The sequence below is a fragment of the Notolepis coatsorum genome, assembly GCF_963971535.1.
Source record: "Notolepis coatsorum genome assembly, chromosome: 1".
In the NCBI taxonomy this organism is placed as follows: Eukaryota; Metazoa; Chordata; class Actinopteri; order Aulopiformes; family Paralepididae; genus Notolepis; species Notolepis coatsorum.
Genome location: NC_140165.1, coordinates 56,563,762 through 56,581,320, shown reverse-complemented (window position 1 = coordinate 56,581,320; position 17,559 = coordinate 56,563,762). Strand labels below are relative to the sequence as shown.

Genomic DNA, 17,559 nt, shown 5'->3' with positions numbered 1-17,559 from the left:
TGGAATTGACGTCAGATAGTCCTTACCTTTGATCGGGGTTATTCCAAAAAGAATATTCCAATTGTCTGATCGCGATTTCCAGTATTGATGTCGATCGGGTCCCTGACATGAAGTGGCACAAGATATGCCTCAAGTGTGATTCAAAGTGATCGGATGAAGCGATTTACTTGGTTTGGTCTAAATTCTCCGCCCGGATGACATTAGATGTGACACACAGTGTGAAATAAGGTTTCAAAGGGTGGGCGATACTGCCACCTAGCAGGATTCGGGTCTCAGAATGATTTCCTATGGTAACACCGAGGTCCGAGAGCCTGTAATGAATAAAAAAAATCGAATAAAAGAAAAAACTGCCAAAACCCGACTATACTCAGGTATGGCGCTCAACCGCTGGCGAGATAACCCGACTTTACTCGGGTATGGCGCTGAATGAGTTAAAGGGGCACTTAATCATAATATAAATCCATTAGATATTGTTCATAAGAATTTCTCAGGGTGCTAATGATTTTTTTCTTTTTTTGCAAAACCATACAAGAAATATATATTTTAAAGCTCCTGTATGTCAATTTTTATTCTAAATGACCTCTAGAATAATTAGTTACAAATGTTTAGAAACCGGTTTCTTATCTTATCTTATCTCAACACAGCGACAGTGGCTCAGGAGGTAGAGCAGTTGTCTGGTAATCCGGAGGTTCCCGGTTCGATTCCCACTCCTCCCGGGCAGCGTGTCGAAGTTTTCCTTGAGCAAGACACTGACTTAACCCATAATTGCTCCCGATGTGCAGGTTGGCACCTTGCTTGGTCGCCTCCGCCATCGGTGTGTGAATGTGTGAGTGAATAGGTAAAATGTGAGGACCAAATTGTAAAGCGCTTTGGATAAAGCGCTATATACAGTAAATGCAGCCATTCACAAGAAATTACCTTTAGAAACCATCTTGACCAACTTTAATCATGTCTAGCTTCATACAGTGCTCCAGAGATCCGGGACACTTAATTAATTCAGCGCTAAAGATAAATCACTTCAGTGCTCTATCCCAAAACGACGTAGTGCAGCTTTAACTCACAAGTTCGATTTCTCTCAACACCAAGCTGATGAACAATAAGGAGTTTTTTTTCACAGCCTTTATCATTCACATTCTCCAAGGGTGCCATGAATTCTTGAGGGCTGTAGTTTGGGCTAAAATCAGTCTTGTGCTCCAAAGGTCCTAGATCACTATCTTCCGTCCAACTTTTTCCTTTAAAGTGTGCGAGGGAGGTCAAGGAAAAAGTTGCCAAATGTCTTAACAAATAAATTCAAACTTTTGTTGTTTCAAACCATCTGGACGCAGCCCACATGGTCAATAACTCGACTCAATAAACTGAGTCGGTGGCACTGATCTACTGAATCAACTGAGTGCACTACCAAAATTAGCTTAACACCCTTTCACTGCGACAATACAGAAGGTTACCCCTTTCACTGCCACTCACGACAAAGGGTTAACCCTTTCACTACCACACTACAGAAGGTTAACCCTTTACCATCACACTACAGACGGTTAACCTTACATTAACCCTTCTGTAGTGTGGTGACGGCGGCTTTTCGCCCTCCCATGTCCGAAGTTTGGCTGCATTGCAGAGACGTATTTGTTGGTTGCGGTTGGTACTCTCAAGGAATCTGGTCCTGGGGTACATTTATTAGACCGGGGTTTTATGATAGCCGGCCCTATAGCTCTCATAAAAGAGTCTCTTTTTATAAGGTCAACGCGACGGCGTCACATGGCTAGAAGTTGTGCAAGTGTCCAGCAGGGCTTTAATATCAACTCGTAAAGTCTGACTCCACGTTGAGGCGGCTGACCAATCCAGATCCAGCCTGTTGGCTGTTCGAAGGGAAGCAGTTTTCATTGGTCGGGGCCCGGGGTGACATTTTGGAGAGTGTGTGATTGGCTGACATTAAACAGACGTGTTTGTGGGAAAAATATGAATTAACTCTAGTGCCCACATTTAATTTCCCACTCTCTCTCTCTCTCTCTCTTCCCCCCCCCCCTCCCATCTCTCTCTCTCTCTCTCTTTATCCCCCTCTCTCTCTTTCTCCCCCTTACTCTCTCTCTATCTCTCTCTTTCCCCCCCCCCTCTCTCTCTCCCCCCCCCCCCCCCTCTCTCTCTCTCTCTCTCTCTCTCTCCCTGCAGGATAAATGGACACCTGGTGGCTCTCAAGGTGATTCGTATGAAGACAGAGGAGGGAGTTCCTTTCACTGCAATCAGAGAAGGTGAGACAGAGCTGTACATTGCACGCACGCACACACACACACACACACACACACACACACACACACCCTCCTCTGAAGCCTGCCTCTGAACAAAGCCACGTACGTGACAACTTTCACACATTATCACATACAGGTGTCGTGATCTTCACCTGTGGATCATGTAAAACACACGTGTGACGTGTTTGCTAAGCACATTGGAAACACATGTGAAACTGATGTGGCCTCTCTGTTTGGGTAAACAGACCCATCGTCCTCTATCACTCCTGCTCTCTCTCTTTCTGTCTCTCTCTCTCTGTCTGTCTCTCTCTGTCTGTCTGTCTGTCTCTCTCTCTGTCTCTCTCTCTCACCTCTCTGTCTCTCATCTTTCTCATCTCTTTCTCTCTCTCTCACCTCTCTCTCTCATCTCTTTCTCTCTCTCTCTCTCTTATCGCTCTCTCTGTCTGTCTCTGTCTCTCTCTCTGTCTCTGTCTGTCTCTCTCTCTCTGTCTGTCTCTCTCTCTCATCTCTTTCTCTCTGTCTCTCTCTCATCTCTTTATCTCTCTCTCTGTCTCTCTCTCATCTCTTTCTCATCTCTCTCTCTGTCTCTCTCTCCTCTCTCTCTCCCTCTCTCTCCCTTTGCCAAACCTGTCTGAAACAGACACCTTTCACCACCTGGCTGGGACGCCTGTATCAGTTCCGCAACCGTTTCCATTTCCGGGGTAGGCCTGATTGGCCGAGACGGCCACGTGACGCGCGTGGCACGCCCCCGCGGCAGCAAGCGCCCTACTGCTGGAGTTCGCCTCGCCTTTCACATCGCTGCCGTTGGCGAAAGCAGGATGAGGCGAGAACGTAGATTTCGCTGTGTATCATTTAATCATTTATCATTTAACATTTGAAAGGCATACATTGTTGTCATACAGAAGTACAGAATACTTTTATCCAAAATGCTTCTTACTGTTACACTGTTAGAGACTGTGCTACAAATGAATGACTAATTCGGTCAGAAATAACGTAACTAATAACGTTAGTAAGCACTGCTTATATGCTTATTATGTCTGCGGGGTACAGTAAATGTTTCTCCCGGTACATTCTGAAGAGCACACCGCTGTATGTTGGAGAACCAGCGGTCTTCCGCTCCTCCTCACTCGAGTGAGAGCAAAGCCGATGCCGCTCGCGTGAGCATATTCTCCCCGCTGGTGATCGCAGCACGGAGGGTCGCGGACCAGCCTGGCAGCATAGCTATAAAGACATATTCATAATCCAACATATGTGTAAAGAAACAACATATTCCGATTGGAAGGACTCCCATCTCCTCCTCGCGTCTCACACAGGGCTGAGCTGTGCACGGCTTTGCTCTCACTCGAGTGAGGAGGAGCGGAAGACCGCTGGTTCTCCAACATACAGCGGTGTGCTCTTCAGAATGTACCGGGAGAAATGTTTACTGTACCCCGCAGACATAATAAGCATATAAGCAGTGCTTACTAACGTTATTAGTTATGTTATTTCTGACCGAATTAGTCATTCATTTGTAGCACAGTCTCTAACAGTGTAACAGTAAGAAGCATTTTGGATAAAAGTATTCTGTACTTCTGTATGACAACAATGTATGCCTTTCAAATGTTAAATGATAAATGATTAAATGATACACAGCGAAATCTACGCTCTCGCCTCATCCTGCTTTCGCCAACGGCAGCGATGTGAAAGGCGAGTCGAACTCCAGCAGTAGGGCGCTTGCTGCCGCGGAGGCGTGCCACGCGCGTCACGTGGCCGTCTCGGCCAATCAGGCCTACCCCGGAAATGGAAACGGTTGCGGAACTGATACAGGCGGCTGGGACATCATCATGGTTGCATCATCATGGTTTAGCTCGTGTAGCACAGTTGGTGATGTGAATTTTAAAAGATCGCCAGGCTGAACATAGCTAATGGAGACAAGACGTCTTACCATCCTAACTGCAATAATGAATGCAGTATAGATCGTGTTTTGGACACATCTTGTGTCTGGTCACTACGTTGCACACAGTTTCTGCTGTAATACGCAGCCAGGCCATGTGGTGGAGTGGAAACACTAGAAATCTAAAGGGGTCATTCAAAATCTATTCATATTTGCACAAACCAATACAAAGTCGATGGAGTAGATGTCGGTGAGCCTCAGTCAGCCTACATACAGGACCCCATTGACTTTGCATTGGTTTGTGGCTAACTATCCAGAGCTAGTGGGAGGAACAGCATGGTTTGTGGCTAACTATCCAGAGCTAGTGGAAGGAACAGCATGGTTTGTGGCTAACTATCCAGAGCTAGTGGGAGGAACAGCATGGATTGTGGCTAACTATCCAGAGCTAGTGGGAGGAACAGCATGGATTGTGGCTAACTATCCAGAGCTAGTGGGAGGAACAGCATGGTTTGTGGCTAACTATCCAGAGCTAGTGGGAGGAACGGGAAGCATGGATTGTGCTGAGAATGGACTCTACCAGTAAAAGTAAGAAATAGAGCGAGGTTTTAAGCTATCTGTCTCATGGGGGCCATGTTTTGTTTTTCTCTCACAGATACAGTGTCACTGGTTTGATCACTTCAACAACAAAAACACGGCAGCCCAAATACGACAACTGTGTTTGTAAAACAGTTTTTATGAAATGTAACATGATTATTTAACTTGCAAATATAAATCAATTTGGAATTATCCCTTTGAGCCCTTGTTGTCTACCAGTCATCGCGATCGACTGGTAGATCGCGGGCTGATTTCAAGTAGATCTCGATTAATAAAATTCGATCATAAAAATGTTTTATTTATTTTTTTGCAAAATCAACTCTGCCTCTCTTTGTTAACTATACAACAAGCAATGCTGTTTGTTATTTAAGATGAGGTCGGACTCGGCACTGACAGATTTGTGTTCATTATGCTGCTTTTATAAAGCCTCAAATGACGGCTTACAATATACAATTTTGGCTGGTAGCTCTCGGCTAGGTGGTAAATTAAAAAGTAGATCTTGGTTAAAAAAAGGTTGGGCACCCCTGGTGTAGAGCATCTGAAATATTCAAATACGATTCACAGTTTGTATGATCTAATGTGTGTGTGTGTCACGGCCAGATTAAGAATTCAGAGGCCCCTGGGCCAGATTCTTGTGGAGCCCCCCCCCCCCCCCCCACACACACAGTGGCGTTTTTACATGTCACAAAAAAAAAAAAAAAAAAAAGCTGGATCCGTAACATTGTCCAACCAATCCTCCTGGTTTTCATGTTCAAGCACCGCCGGCGGCGGGCTGTCATCATCGCGGTCTGCCTCAGAGTCAGAGTCATTCGTGTTGGTGTTGGGGCTGGGCTGTGGAGATGCGGCGGGCGTATACGAACAGGTGGCAGCCACTGGTGGTGGTGGGCCGGCTGAACTAGAGGCTGCCGCTGCCTCTTCTCTGTCGCTAGCATCAATAATAATAACGTTAGCATTCTCGTCCTCTCTGCCCGCGGCACCTGGCTCAGCCTCTTTAACGTTGCTGCTACTACTAGTGCTAGCCAGGGGGCTATCCTCCTCCTTACCTGACGGGGTGAAAAAAGTAGAGATAGTCGGTATGCTTTGCCGAAGTAACGCGCTTTTTCTGTCCCTTTCCTGTTTAGATTTTAACTTAGCAGCTCCGCTTTCCCACCGTTTAACTTTTTTATCCATGTTTTTTGAGTCTCATATGATCATACAGTACTACTCGAGTCTTAGCCTACTTGATCAACTTGCAAGTGCAATTCTCGCGGTCAGTGGTCACCTGACCTGACCTGACAGTGACCCCTGGACCTGGACGTCAGTGTCACGTAGACTCAACGTCTCTCACCCCTCATTATCAAACAATCAATCATATTTTTATTTGCAATACAATTTTTTTTATAAAAATAGATAGAGAAGAGATGAGATGATACTAGTAGTCACTATAGATGCTGTGAAAGTAAACGCTGGATGAGGATCTGATTATATATATTTTTTTTTGTATTTCTTAATTTTTTTTTACTAGTGTGTAGTGGAGGCCCCTAGTCACTAGGGGGAGCTCGATGATATCCGCTATCAGCACCGAAGGGTCTCTGCTGTCTGTCATGAATAATGATCCCAATCTGCCTCATTCGTGTCGGGCTGCATCTATTTTTTTACCAACGGATTTCCAGTTCTGCGTTCTGCTATCTGATTGGCCACTGACGTTTCTGGTGCGATCTGATTGGCCACTGACGTTTCTTAGGCGACTCTTTCGAAGTTGGTTAAGGTTAGAGTATGGAATCAGGGCTGGTGTTCTATCGCCCTGCTCTAAGACAAACTCTAACCTTAACCAACTTCGAAAGAGTGCCTAAGCTTAACCGGTGAAAGAAAGAGGCGTCACACGATTGGCGCTACCAGAAACGTCAGTGGCCAATCAGAGCGCAGAACGCGAACGCGGAACTGGAAATCCATTGGTAAAAGTATTCAGGCGTCGGGGCTGGGATGTGGAGATGCAAGTTTTGACTTTTTATTGCTGTTTTTACCTCAAACGGAAAACCTCAAACTCTTATGAAGAGGAGAAAAAATACTCAAGATTAGCCACTTGCAGACGGCAGGGTGTGACGTACTGTATATTTTAGTTGATGAAATATTTTTGTTGACTAAATATTTTAGTTGATGAAATATTTTTTCATTTCAGTGTCACTGTTGTGAAGGGCCAGATTAAACCGAATATATATTTATTTATATATATATATTTAATTGTATTTGTATATTCTCTAATATTCCCTGATATCCCTTGTATATTCCTTGTACAATATGCATTGAATATCCATTCTAGCCTACTGAACATCCCATAATAGTCTCCATTCTACTATTGGTCGAGACCTTGGTGCCAGGCCGCCATACCCCTCAGACCCAGTTCAAACGTACCGCTCGACATGTACGAACAAGTCCTAGTTCCGCGTAGGAATCTGGCTACCGCACCACTAATGGGACTATTTGTTCATAGTGCGTATATATACTGCGCTACTAAAGTAGGACTTTCTTTTCAGTCCAGTTTCTTACCCTCCAATAGAGTCACAGACGTAAAGCCTCCCTGCGACGCCACGTGTGGGAGTAAGGCCAAGTTCGCCTACCATCGGTATTGAGACATCGTGTATATTAATATTTGAATAGTCATATTTGGCACTATATCGTCGAGTTGGACGTAGTCTATTAAGCTAATAATAGTCTGTTAATATATAGTGCTTCGTGCGGTGAGAATACTACCGTAGTCAGTACCCCATCGTTTCGGGCAGAGAACTGGCTGCTTACCCAGGGTGGTTGACCCTATGTGAAGCTGCACCCGAGGAGCCCCAGAGCCGACGAGCGAGTGGACCTGTATACCGGATTATTCTACCGACGACAGCCCGCCTTCCCAGGCACGGATTATGCTTTGGATACTTTGATTATTCCATGGATAAAGACCCCCGACACTGCCGTGTGTTGGAACCCCCCCCCCTGGAGAGGACGCAAGGTGAGGAGACGCTCTGCAAGACGAGGTCGCTTCACGTCTCTCCCCCGTGGACCGGAGAGAGCCGGCCCACAAAGAGTCCACCTGCTTTCATCTGTGGTCCAAGGATCGCCGGCGCATTGAACGGCACTACAGTGGGTTCACCTGGGATACCCTTGGCCGGACGAGGCAGCCGGATTCTACCCCCCCCCCCCCCTCCCTACTCCTGTCGGCTTACAAGCGACCGGATTAACCCCCTCTAGTGTATCTAGTATAATCATTAAAGTATCATTGCTGTTATTCCTTAACTATTCCAGGTCGTATATTTACCACCTGCGCCTTCAGAGATTGGACATTCTCTATTGATATACCGACGAATACTCCTTGCCATAAAAGTGCATACTATTTCAATTCATAAATGTAATTAAGTGATTAAGTGTTTATTCTACACACCATCGCTGTGTAGGAAATAAAGACCTGTTTCTAATTCGTACATTTGTGTTGGATCCGTTTCATCTACGTGAGAGTGTTCATGATAATATATTTATGCCGTGTACTGGGTGGCCGAATATTAAGTACAAAGGTAGTGGTAGTAAGTATCATATCTAGTAATACAGTCAGGGAATTGTACCCCTCAGTTACAATTGGTCCTTCGAGCCGGATGGTAATTAGTGTAATATTAATATAGTGTTATTAATATTGAAATGGCCTATGATGAACACTCCACGAAACGATCCTCCTAACCAACGCCCGCAGCGCGAACGACGGCTCCCTCAGTACTTAGAGGCTTACGCTGTCAGTCAACAACCTAGTCTTCTACTAACAGTAAACGCGGTAAAACTAGAAAGTAAAAGTATGTCTAACCCCAACGCCCAGACTACCCCGACCATAGAGGCCCCTACGGGCTCTAATGTAACTGACCAAGTTCACGGTGGGGACCAGTGGGAACCAGACATGACTTCACACCCCGCCAGTACTGAAGAAGTAGTCCCCGATGAGTCCCGGGAGGAATACAACGCTACCGAGAGAGAACTCGGCACGGAAGAAGACGGGGAGAGCACCGTGGAGATAGAACTCCAAGGCTCCGCAAGGAGTACCCCGAGGGAAGGCTCCCCTATACAACCGCCTTCTCCAGAGGCAGAGAGGACCCTACAGCAGGCCTTCCTCATCAGCCTGAACGCCGCTGCTGAACGCGACCGACTGCAGATCCAGCAGCGAAGCGAACACGAGCAGATACGTCTAGAAATAAGACGCATTCAGATGGAAGAGAATGTGGCCCGAGAACGAGCCGGTGCTCAACGGGACGCAGCGCGCGACAGACAGCAGTCGCAACTAATAGAACAGCTGATCAGACGGACAACACCCTCTCCCTCCGCTAGAGGCTCCAGGAACTCGTCTAGACACACCTCCAGGGCGGCATCCCCTAGCCGAGTAAACAACCCTGAACTTGACCAACAGACGAGGTCTATACCCCCCACAGACCACCTCCCCCCACCGGTCCAAGCGAGACCTAGCAACCGGGAAGGAGCAGCATATCCTGTGGAGAGGCTAAACCAGAGACTACAAGCACTGGATGACCTAACTGAAGACGAAGAGGAAGAGGAGGAGAACCACACCCGAAGACAGCACAGTACTCTACCGGACCAGGAGGTCCGGTACAGCCCAGGCTATACTCCCGCGGAGCTGCGCTACAGACCCCCGACTCTATACACGGGTGAGCACGACGCACGACCCGCACCGAGGAACAGCACCTGGACAAGCGGGCCATGGTACACTGCCGGTACCAGCCCATACCAAGGAGCGGGAGGAGACTCGCCTAGGAGGCCTCTCCCCCAACGCTCGCCGATGTATCCACAGTCAGCGTCATACATTGGCACGCCTATGGTACCCGACTTCACCCAAGAGAACCGGGCCCAGTATACAGAACTCCGCATGTGTCTGGAGACCATGTTGGTGGATGTATTGGATGAACGCCACAAATACGCCATCCTACTGAAGCACTTAAAGGTACCCCGCGCACATAATATAGCGCTCGCCTACGCGACTTCCACCACCCCATACACAGCAGCGCTGGTAGCATTGGACCAGAGGTATGGGCGCATATGGGATTACGTGATCCAGGAGATCCGACACATCGACCGCTTACCCCCAGCAATAGACAATCGAGCACTGGACGACCTGTCCATCAGAGTGCAGTCCCTGGTAGGGATGTTGGGAGCGCAAAGAGAGAAGGGGAGGCATGAACTTTACGCCAACTCAAATGTGGAAAGGATCCTGGAGAAGCTGCCGCCCGCTCGTCAGGAGCGCTTTAGGCGGCAGAGGGACCACAGAGACCCGAATGGCCCCGAACCGAACCTCCTCGATCTAGCAGACTTCCTGGCGAGAGAAGTCAGCAGCCTACGGCTAGATACATTCGGACGGAGCACCCCTGGCTCCAGAGAAGGAACCAGACGACTAAATGATGGAAGAAGATCGGTGACTGTGATGCACCAATCGGAGTCAGTACCGAGCAGCAGGAGCCACAGTACCCCCTCCAGAACGGAGAAGTGGAAGATAGTGTGCCCCTACTGTGAGAAAGAACACTGGCTAGCGCAATGTGACTCCTTCCCCAAGCTGAACGCGGAGGAAGCAGGTCAATGGATAAAGTCCAACAAGCGCTGTTTTCGCTGTGCGCGCTCACACATGGCAGCCGAATGCCGCTTAAAGAAAAGGTGCACCAAGTGCGATGGAGCCCATCTGGACATACTTCACGACAGTAACAGACGGCGCCCTTCACCTGCACCATCCAGCCGCAAAGCGAGCGTCATGTACATCGATCCCGCCAGCAGCAGTGGAGCCCGAGTACTCCTAAAAGTAGTGCGTGTGACACTAAGCTACCAGAATAAAGTCCTGGACACTTACGCCGTCCTCGATGACGGGTCAGAGAAGACCCTGCTGCTCGCCTCCGCCGCGGCCCAGCTAGGGCTGCGGGGAAGCGAAACCCAAATGACAATTCGGACAATAAGACGAGATTTGAAGACGATAAAGGGCGAGAATGTCTCATTCTCTATCGCAGCAAGCGGCCAGCCTGAGCGACGGTACCAGATTGCAGACGCTTTCACCAGCCAAGAAATAGGACTGTCGCGGTACACATACCCCGTCGCCAAGCTGATGGAGAAATATGCACATCTGCGCAAGTTACCGATCCCGCTCATAGACAATGCTATGCCGACCCTGTTGATAGGCTCCGACCATGCAGACCTCATTGTCCCGATAGACCGGGTTCATACCGGACCCCGAGGCTGCCCTGCAGCAGTCGAGACCCGTTTGGGATGGACTCTCCAAGGCCCGCTCGCCAAATCTCTCAACCGAAGTACAGCCACTAGATGTCTCCACTCCCGAGTCACAGAGGGAGAAACCGCACTCCTGCAACACGTAGAGCGGCTATGGACCTTGGAACAAATGCCCTTTAAGAACGGAAAGAAAGACATTCGCTCTAAAGATGACATTTACGCCATTCACCTCCTCGAGACAGGGACCAAGAGAGTCCCGGTCAACGGCGTGTTGAGATACGCCACGCCACTCCTGCGGCGAGAAGGAATGCCTACTTTCCACGCCAAGACAGACGCCACAGAACGGTACCTGCTGAACACGGAGCGGCGCTTAGCCAAGAACCCCGCCCAAGAGAGTGTATACCGCGCTGAGATTGAGAAGCTCATCACAGCGGGACACGTCACAAAGATGGACATTAAAGAGGCTGACCAGACCACTGAATCGTGGTACGTGCCCCACCACAAGGTCCATCACAACGGTAAAGACCGCATAGTATTTAACTGCAGCTACCAGATCGGATCCCAAAATCTGAATAAAGAGTTACTGCCCGGTCCCACACTCGGCCCCTCCCTACTCGGCGTTCTACTCCGCTTCCGCCAGGAAAAGGTGGCCATCAGCGGGGACATTAAAGGAATGTTCCTGCAGGTGAGATTAGTAGAGGCGGACAAGCCCCTGTTACGGTTCCTATGGAGAGAGAAGCCAGGAGATGAGCACCCAGCCATCTACCAATGGGAAGTCCTCCCCTTCGGAACGACGTGCAGCCCCTGCTGTGCGACATTTGCACTACAGAAACATGTAGCAGAGGACCCAGCAGCGGACGAAGAGGTCCGACACAGCGTAAAGAACAGCTTCTACGTAGACAACTGTCTACAAAGCCTTTCAACCCAGGAAGAAGCCGAGGCTCTCCTGATTAAACTCTGCGCCTCATTGATCAAAGGCGGCTTTGATCTCAGGCAGTGGGCCAGCAGCGATCCGCAAGTACTGCGCAGCCTCTCCTCCGAGGACAAGGCAGCCAGCAGCGAGACCTGGATGGCTACAATCCCGGGAGAAGCCCAGGAGATGACCCTGGGATTGGTGTGGCGATTCAAAACAGATTCGCTTCACTACAGACACAAGCCCCTGACTACGGAGCAGGGAAGGCCGGCGGCGGCGCCGACCACCAGACGGAGTGTGTACACAACACTCGCCCGACAATATGACCCGCTAGGATGTATTCTACCGTACACCACCAGGGCAAAAATGATTGTACGAGCATTGTGGGACAAGGACCAGGGCTGGGACGACCCCATTCCCGCACACCTTGCATCCACCTGGAGAGAGTGGGAGATGGAGCTCCACTCACTCCCAGGCGTTAATATGCGCCGAAGCTACTTCCCACCCACGGTGAGGCCAGAGACATGTAAAATGGACTTACACGTCTTCAGTGACGCCTCAGAGGTCGCATACGGATCAGTAGCCTACTTGCGGGCCCAAGACCAGGGGGGAGAGATCTACACAGCATTTGTCCTCGCCCGCTCGAGAATAGCCCCACGCAAGCAACAATCTATCCCACGTCTAGAGCTCTGCGCTGCCCTAGCCGGAGCGCACCTAGCCACGCTCATCCAACGTGAGCTCACCATACCGGTGTCTAGAACAATCCTGTGGTCAGATTCCACGACGGTACTCGCCTGGATCAAATCGGACTCATGCAAGTACAAAGTCTTCGTGGGAGTCAGAGTCACCGAGATTCAAGACTTAACCGAAGAGTTAACCGGAGAAACAGAGTGGCGCTACGTTGATACAAAACAGAACCCAGCTGACGTCATCACCCGGGGGATGCCCCTGGATGACCTCACCCGTCGCAATGTCTACAGTGACGGCCCCGCATTCCTAAGACTCCCGGAAGGACAGTGGCCCATGCCTATCCCGAGGGAAGCAAGTCCAGAGGAGGTGGAAATTAAGAAGTCTGTGTTCTGTGGATTGAGCACCGTAGCCTCCACCGACCCTAACATAGACGATTGCACGTCCATAGAGAGTGCACAACAAAGAACATTCCTGCGGTACCACCCGGAGTGCAAGTCCCCCGCTGATATGTCAGCAGCTAACTACGAGGAAGCAGAATTGCTTCTACTGCAGCGAGCCCAGAGAGACTCGTTCCCCGATGAATTGGCCTGTCTACAGGGAGGAAAGCCCGTCCCATCCGACAGCAGATTAATTCACCTGGCCCCCGAGAGCGACGCTCACACCCTCATCAGAGTGGGTGGTCGCCTACGCAGAGCCCCCAATCTACCGGATGACATTAAATACCCGATCGTATTGAACAGCCGACACAAGGTCACAGAGCTGATTATAAAGAAATACGATGAGGATGTACATCACGCAGGAGCAGAAAGAGTCTTCGCGGAAATCAGACGTCGTTACTGGATCCTACAAGGAAGAGAGGCGGTACGACGCTTCCAGCGAACATGTCTAGACTGCCGCAAGTGGCGCGCGCAGCCCAGCATACCAAGGATGGCTGACCTTCCTCCATGTCGCCTCCGAATCGGTGACAAGCCATTCCACTCAACGGGTATGGACTGCTTTGGCCCGCTGCACATAAAGAAAGGAAGAGGAACCGAGAAGCGGTGGGGTATTGTATTCAAATGCATGACCACCAGAGCGATACACATCGAGCTTCTCCCGACCATGAGCACAGACTCATTCCTTATGGCCTTCCGTAGATTCACATCACGGAAAGGAAGACCGTCTACCCTATTGTCCGATCATGGGACAAACTTCAAAGGCGGCGAAAGAGAGCTGAGAGAGAGCTTCCAAGCTATGGGCCCAGAACTTAAGACCCACCTCGCTCCAGCACAGGTTGATTTCCAATTCAACCCCCCAAACGCACCCCACTTCGGTGGCACTTGGGAACGAGAAGTGCGCTCCATAAAGACAGCCCTGTACGCAGTACTTGGGGCCCAGACTGTGGCGGAAGAAGTCCTAATGACAGTCCTCACGGAGATTGAGGGAGTACTTAACTCGAAGCCCCTCGGATATGTCTCCAGTGATGTGGCGGATATCGACCCAGTTACCCCCAACACACTCCTGATGGGGCGGCTAGATCCTGCATTACCACAGACAATGTACCGGCCTGAAGAAGCGAACGGCCGACGAATGTGGAGGTACAGCCAAGTATTAGCCGACAAGTTTTGGAACAGTTTCCTACTGCACTACCTACCGTCTCTACAGACCCGCCAGAAGTGGGTAAAGGAGAGAGACAATTTGACAGAAGGAACAGTCGTCATGATTATTGATCAATCACTGCCCAGAGCTATGTGGCCGGCCGGCCGCGTAAGCAAAGTGATCACCGGTGCCGACGGCAAGGTCCGAGCAGCTGAAGTGCTCGTCCAGGGTCGCACTTACACCCGTCCCGTGGCAAGGCTCATAGAACTGCCTCGACTCCCAGACACAATCGATGATGACCATGACCCTACAACCCTATGACTTTGTGAAGTTGACTGACCCCTACAGCAAACCCTTATGTGTAAATAGACAACGCGATTAATCTGTCTCTGTTTAACTGATTAGGTCTGGGACCTATTCAGGGGGTGGCTGTTGTGAAGGGCCAGATTAAACCGAATATATATATTTATTTATATATATATATTTAATTGTATTTGTATATTCTCTAATATTCCCTGGTATCCCTTGTATATTCCTTGTACAATATGCATTGAATATCCATTCTAGCCTACTGAACATCCCATAATAGTCTCCATTCTACTATTGGTCGAGACCTTGGTGCCAGGCCGCCATACCCCTCAGACCCAGTTCAAACGTACCGCTCGACATGTACGAACAAGTCCTAGTTCCGCGTAGGAATCTGGCTACCGCACCACTAATGGGACTATTTGTTCATAGTGCGTATATATACTGCGCTACTAAAGTAGGACTTTCTTTTCAGTCCAGTTTCTTACCCTCCAATAGAGTCACAGACGTAAAGCCTCCCCGCGACGCCACGTGTGGGAGTAAGGCCAAGTTCGCCTACCATCGGTATTGAGACATCGTGTATATTAATATTTGAATAGTCATATTTGGCACTATATCGTCGAGTTGGACGTAGTCTATTAAGCTAATAATAGTCTGTTAATATATAGTGCTTCGTGCGGTGAGAATACTACCGTAGTCAGTACCCCATCGTTTCGGGCAGAGAACTGGCTGCTTACCCAGGGTGGTTGACCCTATGTGAAGCTGCACCCGAGGAGCCCCAGAGCCGACGAGCGAGTGGACCTGTATACCGGATTATTCTACCGACGACAGCCCGCCTTCCCAGGCACGGATTATGCTTTGGATACTTTGATTATTCCATGGATAAAGACCCCCGACACTGCCGTGTGTTGGAACCCCCCCCCTGGAGAGGACGCAAGGTGAGGAGACGCTCTGCAAGACGAGGTCGCTTCACGTCTCTCCCCCGTGGACCGGAGAGAGCCGGCCCACAAAGAGTCCACCTGCTTTCATCTGTGGTCCAAGGATCGCCGGCGCATTGAACGGCACTACAGTGGGTTCACCTGGGATACCCTTGGCCGGACGAGGCAGCCGGATTCTACCCCCCCCCCCCCCCTCCTACTCCTGTCGGCTTACAAGCGACCGGATTAACCCCCTCTAGTGTATCTAGTATAATCATTAAAGTATCATTGCTGTTATTCCTTAACTATTCCAGGTCGTATATTTACCACCTGCGCCTTCAGAGATTGGACATTCTCTATTGATATACCGACGAATACTCCTTGCCATAAAAGTGCATACTATTTCAATTCATAAATATAATTAAGTGATTAAGTGTTTATTCTACACACCATCGCTGTGTAGGAAATAAAGACCTGTTTCTAATTCGTACATTTGTGTTGGATCCGTTTCATCTACGTGAGAGTGTTCATGATAATATATTTATGCCGTGTACTGGGTGGCCGAATATTAAGTACAAAGGTAGTGGTAGTAAGTATCATATCTAGTAATACAGTCAGGGAATTGTACCCCTCAGTTACAGTCACAGTATGACATTGATCTAAAAAAAAAAAAAAAAGAAAAAAAAAAATGTGGGGCCTCTAGTGACGAGGGGCCTCAAAAAAAATAAAAGTAAAAAAATTAAATAAACAAATATTTGGGGCCTCTAGTGACGAGGGGCCTCCAAAAAAAGAAAAAAGAAAAGTTAAAAGAAAATAAAAATAAATTTGGGGCCTATAGTGACGAAGGGCCTCCAAAAAAGTTCAAAATTTAAGTTAAAAAAAAATATCTAAAAATATTTGGGGCCTCTAATGACGAGGGGCCTCCAAACATTTTTTTATTTCTTTCTTTTTTTCTTTTTTGGAGGCCCCTCATCACTAGAGGCCCACGGGCCGCGGCCCAAACGGCCCGGTCGTTAATCCGGCCCTGGTGTGTGTGTGTGTATGTGTGTGTGTGTGTGTGTGTGTGTGTGTGTGTGTGTGTGTGTGTGTGTGTGTGTGTGTGTGTGTGTGTGTGTCTTAGCCTCCCTCCTGAAGGGCCTGAAACACGCCAACATCGTGTTGCTTCATGACATCATCCACACCAGGGAGTCGCTGACCTTCGTGTTCGAATACGTGGTGAGTAGAGGTCAAGGTCACGGTCAACTTTATTTATATAGCACATTTAAAATCAACCGAAGTTGTACCAAAGTGCTGTACAATACAAAAACAGAAATACTAACTAAGTTGTTCTGAAGGTCCAGATTAACACATAAAGTCCACGTTTATTATTTTGTATACCTTATATATTGTTTATGTATATAAGATATATATATTTCACGTCATCTATTTACCTAACAGTATTTATCATTCGCCTCTTTGCATATGTTCCATTCTTAACGCCGTAGGCGCGCGCGCATGCACCTGTAGACAGCGTGAGCGCATGCACAGGGTTTTAGGACATGCCCGGGCAGAGTGTGTGGGAGCAAACGTTTTGGCGCAGCAGTAAACAGACCACAACGTATCTTGATAGAGAGCTGGTCGGCTGGTTAGATACAACAACAATATTGTCGAGCCACCATTGGAAGAGCAGAGGGACTCGGTTTGAGCGAAGTGAAGTAAATAATAATCTCTAAAGATTTGCAGACGGGCAAATAAGAAAGTACCGTTGAGAGACTTCTAGCTGAACCCAGTGGCGTTCTGGATTCAACTAACTATTACTGACTACATGCGGGTTAGCCTTAGCATAAAAGTGCTAACTAGCTAGTGACCATGCCATCGGGCGTTTGGAATATTAGCTATTAATCCTGCCATCGGGCGTTTGGAATACAGGAACCAGGTCCGTACGAGACCCCCTATCCAGCGACGACAGGATTATCCCACGTTGGTCTGCAGCTCTCTGGAGTAGGAACTCCAGAGAATATCGTCTCCATCCGCCATCTTGCTCCCCCCGTGCTGTTCACTCCGTCTCCCTCCATTCAGAGCTCCAACGGTCGGGTACCAGTAGTTTAAGAACTATACTTACCTCGGACATTGTTGCATTGACATTATATTAGTAACAGGAGATCTGTGATGTATAAATGTATGTTTGGCTTTAATATTAAAGTGATTATTTGAACTTGGTATCACTGTCCCCTCGCAGTTAAT

The 17,559-nt window shown here is 48.6% G+C and overlaps 1 protein-coding gene across 1 annotated transcript in view; it reads left to right on the top strand.

Annotated features, from left to right (window-relative positions):
- Positions 1 to 17,559, top strand: part of cdk15 (cyclin-dependent kinase 15) — a gene marked incomplete at its 3' end in the record, with an annotated part of 129,225 nt that overhangs the window by 80,717 nt on the left and 30,949 nt on the right. The window contains exons 5-6 of the mRNA XM_084320708.1: positions 2,164 to 2,243; positions 16,457 to 16,551. Of these exons, the coding sequence (XP_084176834.1) occupies positions 2,164 to 2,243; positions 16,457 to 16,551 (175 nt within the window). The remainder of the gene's footprint in view (positions 1 to 2,163; positions 2,244 to 16,456; positions 16,552 to 17,559) is intronic.